The following is a 16,636-nucleotide window of genomic DNA, read 5'->3' as shown; positions in this document are numbered from 1 at the left end:
TGTCCCGGACCAGTATGCGGAAATACTGTGGCCTAATGTTTCAAGATTGTTTAAAAATATTTGCATATATCGTGATAAAGCAAATATTTCGATTGTTTTTATAATTTATAAATGTAGGGATAACGCATGTTTTTTTCGTGTTATAACGTCTACAGAATCCCGAGGGATTCTGAAGATGTTATAAAACAAAAATAACATGCGCTAACGCTATTCTAGCATAAAACGCGAAAAATAAAACAACAACAAATGAATACATTATCCCTCAACATCATTAAATTTCCATGAAATGCGCGGGAGTATCAGAGTTGTTTTTTCAACTTGACGTCATTCCATTTGAATTATCCGTTTTGGGGCCGTAATACGTTTACGCTCTGCCATGGAACGCACATATATAAAAAGGTGTTATAACAGCACGTGAGCGCGAGAATCTCTCTGTTAACACACGTTTTCTCTCCTGTCTGGTAAAACACCCCCAAAACGTGACAAGAACAACAGTTTTATGCTAGAATATACAATCACGTATGAGTGAGAAAGTTACGTTATTTAATTTCGGTAGTTACCGCAGGAAGTGCCCAAAATTCCATTTCCACCAAATTTTACGTGAGATAAGCAGCGCGTAAGTACATAAATTCCACTATAATAAATTAAACTTTTAGATCGCGGCCGGAGGCCGCGATCATATTGAATAGGTCAAGTATATGCGCGCTGGGGAAAATATTTCATGATGGACCTGTGAATTCTTTACTTGTGGGTAAAACAGGTCTCATAAGCGTAAATACGACTAGCTTCTACTGATTATAAAACATACCGTACGATTTGTTGTGAATTAACTGTTGTTGTACTTTTTGTAGTTCAACCGCCACCCTTGTTTAAGAGCAACATTTAAAAAACACGTTTTTTTCATCCTCAAGTAATAAGTAAGTAGACTCGCCCAGTGTAATCAATAACCCACAATTGACCGACCCCTCTGGTACAGTATCAAGACGCATAATCTAACTCTATACATAGAGCGCCTACTTCACCCGATTTACATTCGGAACATTTCACGCGTTTCGGGTTTTATCGTATGTTTAACATGGGATTTTTGAACCGTCCAAAGATGTTGGAAATGTTTGTCTCATTGTTTATTTTTTTTTAATAAAAATGTTACTGCTTTCATTGTCTACCACTTTTTTTCCATCCTTGCCTGAAAAAACAGTAATGAGTTTGTACACTGTTCAGACAATTGTGCTCTGTTGAAATTTAACCAAACACAAGTTTACCTGCATAAACATAAAGCATGATATCTTAAACGTATGTCACTATACCTGTCCAGTACTGGACATTATGGTAAACGCTTCTTTCCTGCATAAATGACAATTTCGTAACTTCTGTCCGGTTTGTACAAATTTCTGGCCGCGATAAACCATTTGACTTGACTTATACTTGCACAATCCTTGAAAAGAATTTTGGATCGTTGCCAAATCTTGTTTACATTAAGTCTGAGACTTGTCTTACAATTTTAGGCAGTTTGGTACACCATACGTACAAAAATCATTGTCCGCACATTGCACTACTTTTATGTATGCTGAAAATAGCAATATGTACAGATTTATTTTCGTTTTAATACATGAGGTGGTCAAGTTTGAAAACAGATTTTGTAATAAGTTTAGTTCTATTCATTAAGACAATTCTCCTATGCACTAATTGAAACTTTGAACTAACTTTTGCCATTCATGAATTTTTAATAAAGTATTTTGAAAGGATTTATAAATCTAACCAAAAATTTGGAAAAATACAGGTAAAATATCTTCTTTGTTTATTTCCAAATTCTAGTTTTACTTTTTATACAGCTACTTTTAGTTCAGGTCTTGCAAACTGAGCTGTTTTTGTATTCTGGAACAGCTGCATTTGAAAGCTTTTGTTCACTATATTTTCACACTTCAAATGAAGGTCACTCTAAATTCAAGATGGCGGAAGTACCTTAAAAAGTGACCAGTAGAGTATATTCTTTCTATTTTTCCGGTCAGTTCGGCATAGAATATTCATGGCACGTGTTGATATTTCGTGACATCAGCTCTGTGCATCAACACACGCATTTAGCGAGTGCAAAATATGAGCCCTGAAAAATCTATAAAGATACTATCATCGACCTGAATTTGTCACAATTTGATATACAGGTCGCGAAAACAGGTAACCTTTAAAAAAATATTCTGTTCTCACTTTGAAAAGATGCTGTGTCAGAAGAAGTACTGTTTGCAGAAGGAAATAAGGATGGACGGGACACAGTAGTTTTCTTTTGACTTGTCATCATTCCAAACGTCTACAATGCAGCATTTCGCATCGCATGGAACCAGGGAAATTGGCGCCACCTATCGGTGAATGAATTCGAAAGCGGAAGTAAACAAATATGTACATGACGTAATTTTTGTGTTATGGAAGAAATCAGCTGTTCAGACAATACAGCACCTTTAGAATTTAACTTAGATACTCTAATCGAAAGTAAAGAGGGCCTTCAAGTTGCCTTTGAACGATGTCCCCTATGTTCTGAGTCTAAAAGGCCATTTCATTGTACAAAATGTGTGGCAAATGGAAAGTTTATTCATTCAAATGCAACTTACCCAGATAGGTGAGTCAGATTGTGACAAAAGAAAAGCAAAAAAGTTTCAATTTCTCAAAATATAGGATTTACTTTCAGCTTTAATGATAAATACTAAGATGACCGTAACTGCAAAGCCGCTGTAAGCCGGTGTGACCTCTTGCTGTCTACATCTACATCTACATGATACTTCCAACAATCATTAACGATTATGACTGGAAGGCGCTTGTCTGGGCAGTGTTAAAAATGAGAAAACTCATTAGGTGCAAAGAATAAAAATTACTACAGGTGCTAAGTTAAAAAAACATAGTGAAGGAAGTTACTGCAGATGTACAGTGGCCAGCCGCTCAGCAAATATGTTGAGGCTGGGGCTGGACTGTACATATTGGGGAAGGCCATTCCATAGTCTGATTGTACGGGGGAAGAAGGAATTCATGTGGTATTGAGTACGGGACTGTGGAATTAGGTAGTTCAGGTTTCTGGTCGGAGTTAGATGGTTATGGTCGACGCATACATGATTTGTTCGGATTTTGTAAAAATAGATGAGAGAAGATTGTATGCGCCGTTGTTCTAAAGTTTGCCAGTTTAGGGTGTTAATCATCTGGGTTACACTGCTTGTATAGTTATAGTCGTTAAAGATAAACCGTGCAGCTGATCTTTGCACTTTTTCGACTTTGTATGAGAGGGACTTTTGCCAGGGGTGCCAGATGGATGAGCAATACTCGAGTTGTGGACGGGCATAGGTGTTATAGGCTTTCTCTTTGACCTTTTTGTTTGTTGTCTGAACATTTTTTTTGATGAATTTAAGAGAGTTGTTTGCTTTAGAGGAAATAGTATTAATATGTTCAGACCAGTTTAAGTCTTTAGTTAGTGTAACACCTAACAAGTATTTAGCGGTATCGGTAGATTTCAGTTCCTTGTCATGCAGGGTGTAAGGAAACATGACAGGGTTTCGTTTGCGAGTAATTCTCAGCACCTCACACTTGTCTGGATTGAATTCCATTGACCAGTCCTGTTCCCACTTTTCAAGGGCGTACAAATCTTTTTGTAGTGTCTGTCATCCAAGCCTTCAACAAGGCGGTCATCCAAGTCCAACTAGTACTATAGTATATAGTAGGGTTAAATTATACTTAATAAAGTTAGTCTTAACTTCTATTCCATCTAACTAACAGATCGCATGTATTGACATGCTGCCATTTGACTGAAACCATAATTGTAGCTCTATTGTCTATATATAGATCTGTTTTATGCTAAGAACATGAATGAAAAAGACGGCCGAAGGGCATTGCTATTGTTTCCATGTATATCATATATATTTTCAGAATCTTTCAATATAATATATATAATTATATTTAATGTTTTCCTTTTTAGCTCGACTATTCGAAGAATAGTCTAGCTATTCTACTCACCCTGGCGTCGGCGTCACATCTTGGTTAAGTTTTTGCATGCAAGTACATAAGCCATCAATTAAAGGCATATAGATTTTAAACTTATTTTTTCTTTTTCTAGATCAATTACCAACCTCACTGGGTCAAGTCCCATAACTCTGACATGTATTTTGGGAAAATTATGCCCCCTTTTAGACTTAGAAAATTTTGGTTAAAGTTTTACATGCAAGTTACTATCTCCAAAACTAATGCAGATATTGATTTGAAACTTCACATGTGTCTTTGTGGTTATAAAACTAGTTGATAGCAGCAAGTCCCATAACTCTGACCTTCATTTTGGCCGAATTATGCCCCCTTTTGGACTTAGCAAATTCTTGTTAAAGTTTTGCATGCAAGTACATACACCTTTTACTAAAAGGCATATAGATTTGAAACTTATTTTTTTCTTTTTCTAGATCAATTACTACATGTAACCTCACTGGATCAAGTCCCATAACTCTTACATGTATTTTGAGCAAATTATTCCCCTTTTTGGACTAAGAAAATCCTGGTTAAAGTTTTGCCTGCAAGTACATATAGCAATTACTAAAAGGCATATAGATTTGAAACTTTTTTTTTCTAGATCAATTACCAACCTCACTGGGTCAAGTCCCATAACTCTGGCATGTATTTTGGTCAAATTATGCCCCCTTTTGGACTTTGAAAATTCTGGTTAAAGTTTTACATGCAAGTTTCTATCTCCAAAACTAATGCTGATATTGAATTAAAACTTCACATGTGCCATTGGGGTTATAAAACTAGTTGATAGCAGCAAGTCCCATAACTGATATGCATTTTGGTCAAATTATGCCCCCTTTTGAACTTAAAACTCTTTTAATATTTAACCTTTCTGGGTAATATTTTCCTGCTTCTGGGACAATATTTGGAATAGTCAAGCTTGGCTGTCTTATGGACAGCTCTTGTTGTAATACTAGCCTGTTAAAATTATCATATATCTGCTTGAATTGTGAGTTCCATTTAATAAATCTGTTTTACAGTTATGAATCGTTGCACAGAAAATGGGACAGGACCAAGAGAGAAAGAGATCATGTGTTAGAAAGGTATATACTTAAAGGTTTTTAAGTAATGTGTCAAGATGTTCCTCTTCTTTCATCAACATAGATCTACATCTTTCACCTAACCGTCGATTTCCACTTATCACTGGGTAGCGCAGTCAGAGAAATAGTTGTTAAAGAAATGATATGTTACAATTTATGTTAAGAGAACAAAAGCTAAAAAGACAGTATGCTACAGATAAAATAGGACAGAAGCAATGCAGTTACATATTGACCACCGCCAGCCTCTCTCTAAAGATACTGAGACTGAGGCTAGATAAAAAAATTTGGCATAGGTTGGTAGGGAGTTCCAGAGTCTGATGGTCCTTGGGAAGTAGGAGTTAGAAAAGTACTGAGTGTGAGACATAGGGATTAAGTAATTCAAGTTTCTAGTTGGGACAAGATGAGATTGGTCGACTGCAACTGTCTGGGCCCTTATTTTGTAAAACATTACTAATGAGTTGTATGACCTTCTGTATTGGAGTGTATTCCATTCTAAGGTCTTCAACATTTGGGTAACACTACTGGTGTAACTGCAGTCATACATGACATACCTGGCAGCTGACCTTTGAACATTTTCGACTTTACTTGTGAGAGTTTTTTGTCATGGATGCCAGATGCTTGAACTTATTTCAGCAGAGTAAACTGGAATTGTTTCTCAGAATCTGATCAGATTAACAAATCCCCATTTTGTTCTGAATGTTCTGTTTTCTGCCACTGTTTTATTTCACTGACAAGTTTTCAGTTTTCTTTTGTCATTATTTAATCATCTTATATACTGATGAAATATTGTATTTTTGTTAACTGCATTAAAAAAAATAAATTTACATATATTCTGTAGGTTCAAAAAAGAGACAGCTTGGCTACAAAGGCAAGATGAGAAGGTATGTTTTCCAACAACTGGTATATCAGTGCTGATATTCTTAGTGTTTTGAGTTTGAAATAGATAATTAAAACTGGAAGCCTCCATGGCCGAGTGGTTAAGGTTGCTGACTTCAAATTACTTACCCTTCACCGATGTGGGTTCAAGTCTCACTCGGGACATCAAATTCTTCATGTGAGGAAGCCATCCAGCTGGCTTATGGAAGGTCATTGGTTCTACTATGGTGCCCCCCATTATGAAATAATTTATGGAGGGGCACCTGGGGTCTTCCACCACCATCAAACCCCAACAGAAACAATAATGGAAAAATAATTAAGACTAGTCTTAGTATACTGTCTTACAGGTGAGAGTAATTAAAAGGTGGCATATTTTTTTCCCTACATACTAGTACTGCTTTGCAGTCTTGATGTTTAGTTTTAGTAGCAGGTTTATTAATTTTCATTCAAAGGTTTATAATGAAATCAAGTGTACAAAATCTCAAGTTTCAGGGTTCTAAAATTGGATTTGGAGACCAGTCACAGAATGCTTGTTTATCATTGGTCAATTACAAATAACCAGTCAAATCCTAATTAAAATAAATTTTGAGACTGGTTGTCCATATCTAGGCCAAGCACAGGCCTGTTACAATGTCTGATACACCACATATTTACTATGTTCCTTACAAGGAAATAGTGACTATAAAGGACTAGAGCTGATGTAAGATTTGCAAAAGAATTTGTTTTTGCAAAAGTGTCACCATAAACGACTTTTCCTCAGGTGATCAAAGGCAACAGGGAATAATTGAAGAAAAAGGCATTTAAAAAAAAAAGGCAGTGGCTAGGTAGCCGGTTCCGGCTACCTAGACCAAAGGTCTACGTAGCCGGTTCCGGCTACCTAGACTAAAGGTCTAGGTAGCCGGCTCTATATACATACATATCATATATTTACACGTAAGTCAAGGCTTTAATAAATTTTGTTATAAAGGATCATTAATTTATTAGTTAGATTAATTACATTTTTGTGACTTATTATTTACTATTTGTGATTTACCTGTTTATTTTGCACTCGTATCATATCAGCCGATATTTTGTTATGTTATCAACAAATGATCAAAGTATCGTTATTGTCATCAGCGTGTTTAAATGGCATGTTTATAATTAAAATGAATTTTTGTAGTTTGTTATAAATTGAAAAAAAAAAACACGTTTTGATCGATGATTGTCGGCGATCCTTTAGAATTAGGTCTTTTGATCATATATGTGCATGTAATTTTACATTTCACATTTATCATGTTTATCACGCTACCTTAGAATAAAGAGCTCATATGTTCAAACAATTAGAACGAATAAAGATCATTGAATTGTAGACAAAACGGAGAAGAAATTAGTAAGTAATTAGTTAATTGATTAAATTTTCACTTAAAAAAGGCACACCAAATGATTAAACGCCGTTATGTTCAGTAGAGTCGCATCATTTAATATACGATGATGCTCTTTGTTTTGCCTTTTTTTAAACTGTTTGTTTTCTTTTCTTTTAGGAATGAATCACTGTATCTCGAATATGTATCGAGTACATTCTAACATAACAAAATGTTCGCCGATATGATGAGTGCGTAAATACATAATTAAAAAATAAATTAATACATAATAAAATATGCATAATTATTTAACTAATGTAATGATCCTTATAATCCTTTATAGATACAGTTTATTAAAGCCGGCTACCTTTACTTACATGTTCATATATGATATGTATATATAGAACCGGCTACCTAGACCTTTAGTCTAGGTAGCCGGAACCGGCTACGTAGACTAAAGGTCTAGGTAGCCGGAACCGGCTACCTAGGCACTGTCAAAAAAAAAATAAGATGTTAAAAAGAAATTTTTGGATTTATTGGGCTTCTGTTTTGGTTAATTTTGTTAAAATGATAAATATAAATATTAAGCATTAAAATGTTGTTATGGTGTGTGACTTCAGCAATTGTTAAAGTTTAAAGAAAATAGGTTTTGGCTAATTTTACAAGATTTTTTGTTTGGATGATATAAATATTAAGCATTAAGTTGTTGTTATGGTGTGTGACTTCAGCAATTGTTAAAGTTTAAAGAAAATAGGTTTTGGCTAATTTTACAAGATTTTTTCAAGTTGTAACATTAGGGAAATTGTTATATAGTATATCATTTTTTTTCAGAGAGCAACTATAGATCAGTGTAAACGTAACATTGAACTGCTGAAACTGTCATTGGCAGCAACCAAGGATATGAAAGAGAAAGGTAAATAGTTCTTATACATTTGGCACAGATTTTATGCCAATTTACACCAGTATTTTAGTTCTGTAAGTGTGGTTAGTTAACCAAAAATTAATCGACATTCTTCCACTCTTTAACCCTTACCTTGCTAAATTTCTTCAATGAACTTGTCTATCTTTCAATTTAGACATGTAGTAACTTTTAAACTGTTAAAACTGACTGAATGGCGAACAGTGCAGATGATGATCAGACTGCACAGATGTGCAGACTGATCATGATCTGCACTGGCCACAAAGGCAGAATCACTTGCTGCCAGCCTGCTAAAGGTTACTATTCTTCTTGATGATTGACTGGTTATGTTAAATTTAAATTCAATTGTAAATCTACTCTTATTGGTATAGAGGTGTCAATTACTTACAGAGAACAGGTTAACATTAATAAGCAGTCCAGTATCACTGGTTTCATGTTTTTGTGGAAATTGTAAATGTTGATGCCCATATGGGCCAAACATATTAAATAAACTTGAAACTTGGTTAGGTTATAAATGGAATGGTGTTAACCCTTAACATGTTGTACACAATTGATTCTGCCTTTTCAACCAGTGCAGATCATGATCAGCCTGCACATCCATGCAGTCTGATCAAGATCTGCACTGTTTGCTATTCAGTCAATATCTTTTTGGTAAGTACCCCTTTTAACAGTTGATGGTACTATCCAAATTGAAAAATGGACAAGTTCATTATAGATATTCAGCAGGGTTAAACCCAACAGAAGCAAGCAAACAAGAGAATTTTTTTCATGTGAAAGAAACATGAATGCTTTGGACATATTCTATCAGTTACCAAAAGCCTTGTAGCATAATCATCCTTCTAAGCTAAAAAAAGTAGTGTCATAGATAAATTCCTTGGCTGCACATTTAATTGAAAGCATGTAGTTTATTACTTGTAAATGCAAATTACAAAACCAGATTTTTTATTGTGATATTAATTTCAGTAATTTCATGTTTTCATTTATTTAGCAGATTTAATTCTGAGTACCATGAAACTTAGATTTAATTACATTATAAGACTGATTTTACATTATGCAAAATTTTGGTCAAGCAAACTATCTAATGTGACAGTACGTTTATACTACTGGAATGTATGCAGTTCGTTAACAAAGTATCTCTACCTCCAAGAAAATATCGGAATACTAAACTTAAAAAACTTTTTGGTTTCTTCTCTTTTAGAAAAGTATGCCTTTGAAAGAATTCGGAAAGAAAACCAAATGCGCTATGCAAAGGGGAAGAAGCATAAAGAGAAGAAGAGGCTAATTGTTGAATATATAGAGAAAGTTGCAGATACAATTGAAAAGAAGAAAGAGAAGCTAGATGCTCGGCATGGGGAATTGATGGAACTCAGGCAAAAGCACATAAATGATCTCATTACATATATATTTCCTGTGTCAGAGGTGAAAAATAAAGGGTAAGATAAATAGCCAATTCTCATATTATTACTGAGTATATTTAAAAGCATTGGTTTGGTAAATATTTGTGTATGATGTCTCTGGATATTTATGTTCAAAGACCCATGTATTGCCAGAAAAAAGACCCAGATAAAAAGACCCATGTATTGCCAGAAAAAAGACCCATGTATTGCCAGAAAAGTAGAGGAAAACAAATGACAAAAAAAATGTATTCTTTCTGGTGCAAGTTGGCTAATCATTACTGACCACCCTTTTTAAGGGGATGTCAGTTGGATTCTTCTGTGGACATGATTGTCATTTTGTGCAGGGTCAGCCACCACTATTGATGCAAGGACATGGATCCACCACTATTTGTGCAGGATATTTCACCTATATTGGTTTGGGATCAGTCACCACTATTAGTCCAAGGACATCCACTGCTATTAATGCAGGATATTCCACCACTATTTGTGCAGGGTCATCCACCACTATTTCAAAGTTAATGATAAGGAGTTTTTCTGTTATTTGAGCAGGTTTTTCTCTGTAAATATTATGCAACATAATCTCAAAGACAAATTAAATTCTACAATCATATATACAAGAAAATAACTGCTCTGCAAGTTCAAAAGAGAACAAGTTCAGTGGTTTAGATTTTGATAAAGGGGCCACTGTGGCCGACTTGTAAAGGTCACTGACTTTAAATCACTTGCTTCTCACCGATGTGGGTTTGAGCCTCACTCGGGGCATAGAATTCTTCTGGCATACAGAAGGTCGGCGGTTCTACCCAGGTGTCTGCCTATGATGAAATAATGATCGAAGGACCACCTGGGGTTTTCCACCTCCATGAAAGCTGGAAAGTCACCATTTTACCTATAATTGTGTCAGTGTGACATAAAACCCATCAATAAAAAAAAGGATCATATTGATAATTGTTATTTGCAATGGTTTTGAAAAAGGAATTTAACCTGTGGGTTATGCAACTCACACAAAACGCAGGGAAAATGATACTAAAAGGTTACTAAATTCCACTTTGAAATTCTAGAAATTAGTGAAATGCTTTTAACATATGGAAAATTGCATCCGCTTCAAATCAGTCATAAAGTACTGGTACATATTTTACATTTAATTATATGAGCCGTGCCATGGGAAAACCAACATAGTGGCTTTGCGACCAGCATGGATCCAGACCAGCCTGCGCATCCGCTAATTTTCGGTTTCTCTAATTGCAGTAGGCTTTAAAAGCGACCAGCATGGATCCTGACCAGACTGCGTGGATGCGCAGGCTGGTCTGGATCCATGCTGGTCGCAAACCCACTATGTTAGTTTTCCCATGGCACGGCTCATATGTATTTATTTTTCCAGTGACAGTATGACGATGGGTGCTAGTGATGATTTACGTGAGGCTTTGCATGATGCCAGTCATATGGCGTATGTCAGGGGTCGTTGGATCTACTCCAGTAGTCAGTACAGAATTGTTGAACCTGCATTGCCTTCACATGGAGAATACTCTCAATACAATCTCATGGGTAACTATTTCATATAGTGTTAGTTTATATCAAGATACATATGCTTGTTGGTTAAACAGGAAGTTGTGGCTTAACTCCGTGTTTAGGTCCATTTTTTTTCAAAAACTATAAGACCTGTAGCTTTGAAGCTTTAGAAATTTATTAAATATTATATCAATGGTGAGTAAGTAGGTTAAAGACTGTAACTGTGACATGCATTTTGACAGAATTGTGGACCTTTTTGTACTTAGAAAATTGAAGTTACTTGGTTAAAAGTTGCATTTAGGTTCACTTTGCTTAAATATTAAAAAAGCAGTAGCTTTGAAACTTTGCTTAAATGTTTATCATACTTTAGGCAAGTATTTATGTCAAGAACCATAACTCTGACTGGTATTTTGGCAGAATTATGGCCCTTTAATTACTTGGAAAATAATTCCTAGGCTAAATTTGTTTTAGGTCCTCTTTTTTCGATTATTATATAGCTTTATAGCTTTGAAATTCTGAAACACTGTTCATCAGTAGATTAGAAAAAAGGCTAAGAATATGTTTTCTTGCATATTGTCTAATTTCAAGCACTTATAGATGCATACTGATACGTATAAGAGGTATTCTTGTATTAACTTTTTTGACATGATCATAAATGTTGAAATCTTTTATTATAATAATAAATACGTTAACAGTTTTTGTTCCATATTCCAAAGGTTTTTACTATTTGATTAGCTAAAATCGTGAATAAAAGATACAAGTTTTATAAAAGTTACTGGTTTGTTATTCTAGTTGCCCGTACTCGTGAAGATGGGAGTACAGAGGCGTGTGCTCCTGGTAACCCAGGTAACAGCATCATTGCTGGACTGTGTTACACCTCACAACTGGTGTCTGTAGTTGCCCATATACTGAATGTTAGTCTTCCAAAACGACAGTGTTACAGGTAATTACTGATAATATATGCTAGCTCTCTTGTCTTACTGAATGTCTGTGGGGCCTGCCCATGCCTGAAATCATGCTAAGAGGGATGCCTAGAGTCTTCCTCCACCAGCAAATGCTAGAAAATCACCATAAGATCTGAAATGTGTTGGTGATGTTAAACCCAACAAAGAACAAAGCCCGCCCGCTAAGCTCAATAGGGAGAGCGCAGATATATGGATCGTGGGGTCGTGAGTTCGAGCCCTGGGCGAGGCGTATGTTCTCCATGACGATTTGTTAAAGACATTGTGTCTCAAATCATTCGTCCTCCAACGGCTGATTCATGTGTAGAAGTTGGCAGTTACTTGCAGAGAGAACAGGTTTGTACTGGTACAGAACACTGGTTAGGTTAACTGCCTGTCGTTGCATAACTGAAATACTGTTGAAAAACGGCATTAAACCCAAAACAAACAAACAACAAAAAACAGATAAGAATTCAGCTTTTAGAGGTTTACAATTACAGGTTGTTAATCGGGTTTTGGTCAAGTAACTGATTTGTTTGAAACTTTATTATTATGGTCTTTTACAATTATTTGTGTTAATCCATGTTATATATTTTCCTTGTAAATTTCTAAGATATGACTTTCTTATTTTAGCTGAATTATAAATTTGAGGAACGTACTTTGCCAGAAGAACGATATTAGTATAAAACCTATTGTATTATATTTGTTAAAAGATTCGCATTTAATTATTTATTTAGCTGAAATTCATTAGAAATGCAAGGTTGAAAAAATATTATTACCTCCTTTTTGAAAAAAAATGAATTCAGAAGCTACACACAGTTTCAAAACTTGCCTTTTAGTTCATTTTTTTGAATTACTTCAGTATCTGTTAAGTGATGCAATTTATATTGAAACAAAAAGAAATAATCAGCTTAAGAAATACTTTCATATTAAAGGGGGTGTGGGTAATTACAAAATTTTATAAAATCAATAAAACATAACCCTTATTGATAGAAATCATACTCTATGTAATGGATATTTTTTTCTTTATATAAATCTTTAAAAGAATTTGTGAAAAATGAAAAAAGTCATAAAATGTTACTCAAAAGTAATTGACCACCTTTAAGCCAGTTTGAAAGGTATAAAGCCAGATTATAAACAAGCTTATTAGGTTGAAGTTTGTTTTAAGTTAAGAATATATGCTAATTTTTACATTTAGGGAATCATTTAGTGAAATATTTCTTACGAGAATATATTAAAACAAGTCAAGAGTATATACTTAAAAGTCGAGGTTGGATTTGGGTATGGATTTTTATACGCCCAAGTGGACGTATTATGTTATGACGCTGGTGTCCGTCTGTTAGCAATTTAGTGTCCGCTCTGTAACTCTTGAACCCCTTGAAGGATTTCAAAGACACTTAGCACTAATGTTCACCACATTGAGACGACGTGCAGAGCATATTTTTCGGATGGCCTCAAGGTCAAGGTCACACTTAGGGGTCAAAGGTCATATGACTTTGTTTTGTGTGTATATTGCTCTGCATTGCGGTGATCTTGTTGTTTTTTTTAGCAGATCCCTTTTTTGTTCACTTACAATAATGTTTTTATTGAATTTCTTCCCTTTTATGTTACTATAAATAGCTAATTTTGTAACTTTTTATTATTGGCCGTAGGGAAAAACTGAGACCACTTTTCTATACCTGGTAAGGACTTTTTTTGTAAACTTAGATTTTTTTCTGTCGACTTTTTTTTTAAAATTTCTTCCCTTTGTTCTTCCTGTCCTTTGGGCTTCAACAGTCAAGTTCTTTAAATTTTGCTCCCATCCTCCTCTGATATAACCCTTCGGGCGTATATTGCCCCGCTTGGCGGAGCTCTTGTTCTAAAGTAGAGCAGGGTCAAGCTTGAACAGTACATAATATAACCAACAATTTACATGTTTTTATAAAATCTTTCAGTGATTTTTGTCTACAAGACTTGCCAGAGAAACAATTTAATGCAGCTGTAGCCCGGCTCAACAAGAATGTTCTATACCTGTGCTTCTCCCAGGGTGTGGATACAGAGAATATAGAACCAAAACACACCCTGCATAACGTGCTGCTGCTTTTAAGGCATCAGCAGCTAGGAAGGTAAATCTTTTTCTCATGTTTCTCAAGTTCAGAAGGCAGAGAACATAATGACCAACCTGTAGGTCATGAGTTTGATCACATTTTCACCATGAAGATTGACAGAAAAGGTAACGTCTTCTGCCATTCATCTTCTGCCTCAAATCACATGTTAGGATCAGTTCTTTACCGAGTGCAGGGTAGTACTCATATGTAATACAGGAACATTCGACAGGTTAACGGACAGAACTGAAATCCTGTTGAAAAATGCCATAAAGCCAATATCAAACATGTGTTCCTTGATTAATACTTGTTTCAGAAAGGAATTGAAACAGGCTGTACAGCTATTTTGTGTTAATATACAGAGCAACCTATGAAGAGAAAAACAAACGACATTGATTCAGGGATTTTTATTCTCAAGAATTTTATTTACTTAAGAAAATAATAGTCTACTTTGAAAGAAAATATTTACTTTTATGTAAAGGTAGTTCTACTTCAGATGTGTCACTAACCAAGGTTAATTGTAGTACATAAATTTTGTTATCACATGTTTGACGTCGCGCGAGTGTAGTAAAGCCATTAAATAAAAATGATAATACACTTGTGTAATAAGGCTTTAACATCGACGTCGTTTAAAGTATAGGTGACATTGGCCAAATTGACTTGTTTATATAGTAAAAGAAAGTAGAATTTTTGATGTTTCGACAGGAAAGGCTAACATGTGATAAAAAGAATATTACACTTGTGTCTTTCCACATTGAATTTATTAAATTTGTTAAATAAAATTGATAAAATGCTCGGCAAAGCCTCGCATTTCATTATTTTATTCAACACCTTTAATAAATTCAATATGAAAAGACACTCGTGTAATATCCTCTATTTATTTTTTTTTTAATATAAATATATTGAAAGCATTGCTTACATGTAAAATATATCTTTAATATAACAGGGTTGGATCATTTGATGTTATACAAGACATGATGGACTCGGTAGAGGATTCAAATGGCCAATCAGAAGAGAGTGACGATGACCTTCCGGTTAGTCATGATGAACCAGATAGTACAGAATGGGAACGGGTTCCAGGCCCAGACAGTATTCCTGTTCCCATTCAGCAGGAAGCCTCATCAATGCAAATAGGCTATATGTCGCAAGATATGTCAGACTCAACGCTCACTGCCAGTGGTGTGATTTCCTCTGCATATAACACCGTCAGTTCATTCTTCGCATTCAGAAGATGACAAAATATGTGTATTTTAGACAACATGTTTATAAATTAGAAATGTGTTAACTGAATGACATATTTATAGATTAAAGACACTAATCAGTAATTTTTCAGGTTGTCTTGTAGTTGTGCCTATGTTTGTTGTTGTTGTTATTTTTAATATAAATGTGGTACTGTATTCATTTTAAAACATGTTTTTATGTACATATTTAATATGACATTTTTAACTAGCTGTTTAAAATCTTTATATTTATTCTGCATTACTTACATGCAGGTGTTACATACAGGTATAGTCTGTTTCAAAAATGGCATTAACCTGAGAATAGTAAAATGGTGTTCATATTAGCAAACATTAAGGGTATTTGAATAGTGTTAAAATAAAATATATGATATTTCATATATCTGTAAAAATCAGCTATTCTACTGTCTGCACTGCCTGCATGCTCAACCTGTTTATCAGTATCTTTTATCACTTATAGCTATGTGTACAACCTTTCCTGAATCAGACTATATAATATATAAGTCTCATGTTATCCATTGCAATCATCTTGATATTTATTCTATAAATAGATTTGTCATTTGTTACATGTACTTTATAGCATTTGGATGAAATTGGTTCTTATCACAACAGCATTTATATAGCTTAAAGCATTTTAGACTTGTTTTCTATTTTAAATTTATGTAAAGCATTTAATGCTTTTTCATTGTTTAATTTGATGTGCTTTATTCAAGGACTTAAAAGTCTTGCTTAGAGCAGTCTGCTGTTGCATTAATTTGGATAAATGTTAAGTGAATTTGCTTGGGGAAGTATTTATTAATTATTTAGCTTTGAAGGGCTATATTTCATTGGCTTAACAGAATTTTTTGGCTTCAATTAGAAGCTTTTACTGCATTTTAACTTGTATAAGCACAACATCTTCAAGGTGAAATAATGTGACTGCTCACTGTCCATCATCTCTCAATTAGCTTCTGTGAATAACATCTGCTCTAAAACCATTTAATTTAAGTTGATGAAACTTGGCATGGATGTTTCTGAGATTATCCTCTACCTAAACTGTTTGTACAAATCCATGACCCTCTACCAAGATTGTTCAAAGTGTTTATATTCATCCAAAAACATGGCCACTAGGGGGAATTGTCGCTTTTTCCTATTTGTATATAGTGGAAACTTAGATGTTAGAAAGTGCTTGCCAGCATTTAAGATAATTTTGCACAACTGTTTCTTTTGTGAAACACTGTTGAAAAACAGCATCTCCTAAACCATTACAAAGAAAACTTCCTCGGATGTCAA

At 34.6% G+C, this 16,636-nt stretch overlaps 2 protein-coding genes across 2 annotated transcripts in view; one reads left to right on the top strand and one right to left on the bottom strand.

Annotated features, from left to right (window-relative positions):
• The window catches only part of LOC123565793 (nuclear exosome regulator NRDE2-like), a 26,530-nt gene extending 24,144 nt beyond the window's left edge, over positions 1-2,386 (bottom strand). Inside the window, exon 1 of the mRNA XM_053550211.1 lies at positions 2,203-2,386. Within this exon, the coding sequence (XP_053406186.1) occupies positions 2,203-2,293 (91 nt within the window). The 5' untranslated portion in view covers positions 2,294-2,386. The remainder of the gene's footprint in view (positions 1-2,202) is intronic.
• On the top strand, positions 2,382-16,636 carry LOC123534870 (beclin 1-associated autophagy-related key regulator-like). Its single transcript, XM_045317329.2, has 9 exons — positions 2,382-2,608; positions 5,004-5,066; positions 5,902-5,944; positions 8,111-8,192; positions 9,397-9,631; positions 10,974-11,137; positions 11,894-12,044; positions 13,977-14,147; positions 15,073-16,636. Exons 1-9 carry the CDS (start codon positions 2,415-2,417, stop codon positions 15,359-15,361), a joined length of 1,392 nt encoding a protein of 463 aa, XP_045173264.2. The 5' UTR covers positions 2,382-2,414; the 3' UTR covers positions 15,362-16,636.

Source organism: Mercenaria mercenaria, chromosome 1, assembly GCF_021730395.1.
Source record: "Mercenaria mercenaria strain notata chromosome 1, MADL_Memer_1, whole genome shotgun sequence".
NCBI classification, from domain to species: Eukaryota; Metazoa; Mollusca; class Bivalvia; order Venerida; family Veneridae; genus Mercenaria; species Mercenaria mercenaria.
This window is presented reverse-complemented; position numbering and strand designations above follow the sequence as displayed.

Bases quoted from the DNA above. Each gene is read 5' to 3' on its own strand.
- LOC123534870 (XM_045317329.2), top strand. From the start codon at position 2,415: ATGGAAGAAATCAGCTGTTCAGACAATACAGCACCTTTAGAATTTAAC. The intron at 2,609-5,003 runs GTGAGTCAGATT...TCTGTTTTACAG, and splicing joins AATGCAACTTACCCAGATAG to TTATGAATCGTTGCACAGAA. The intron at 11,138-11,893 runs GTAACTATTTCA...TTGTTATTCTAG, and splicing joins CTCTCAATACAATCTCATGG to TTGCCCGTACTCGTGAAGAT.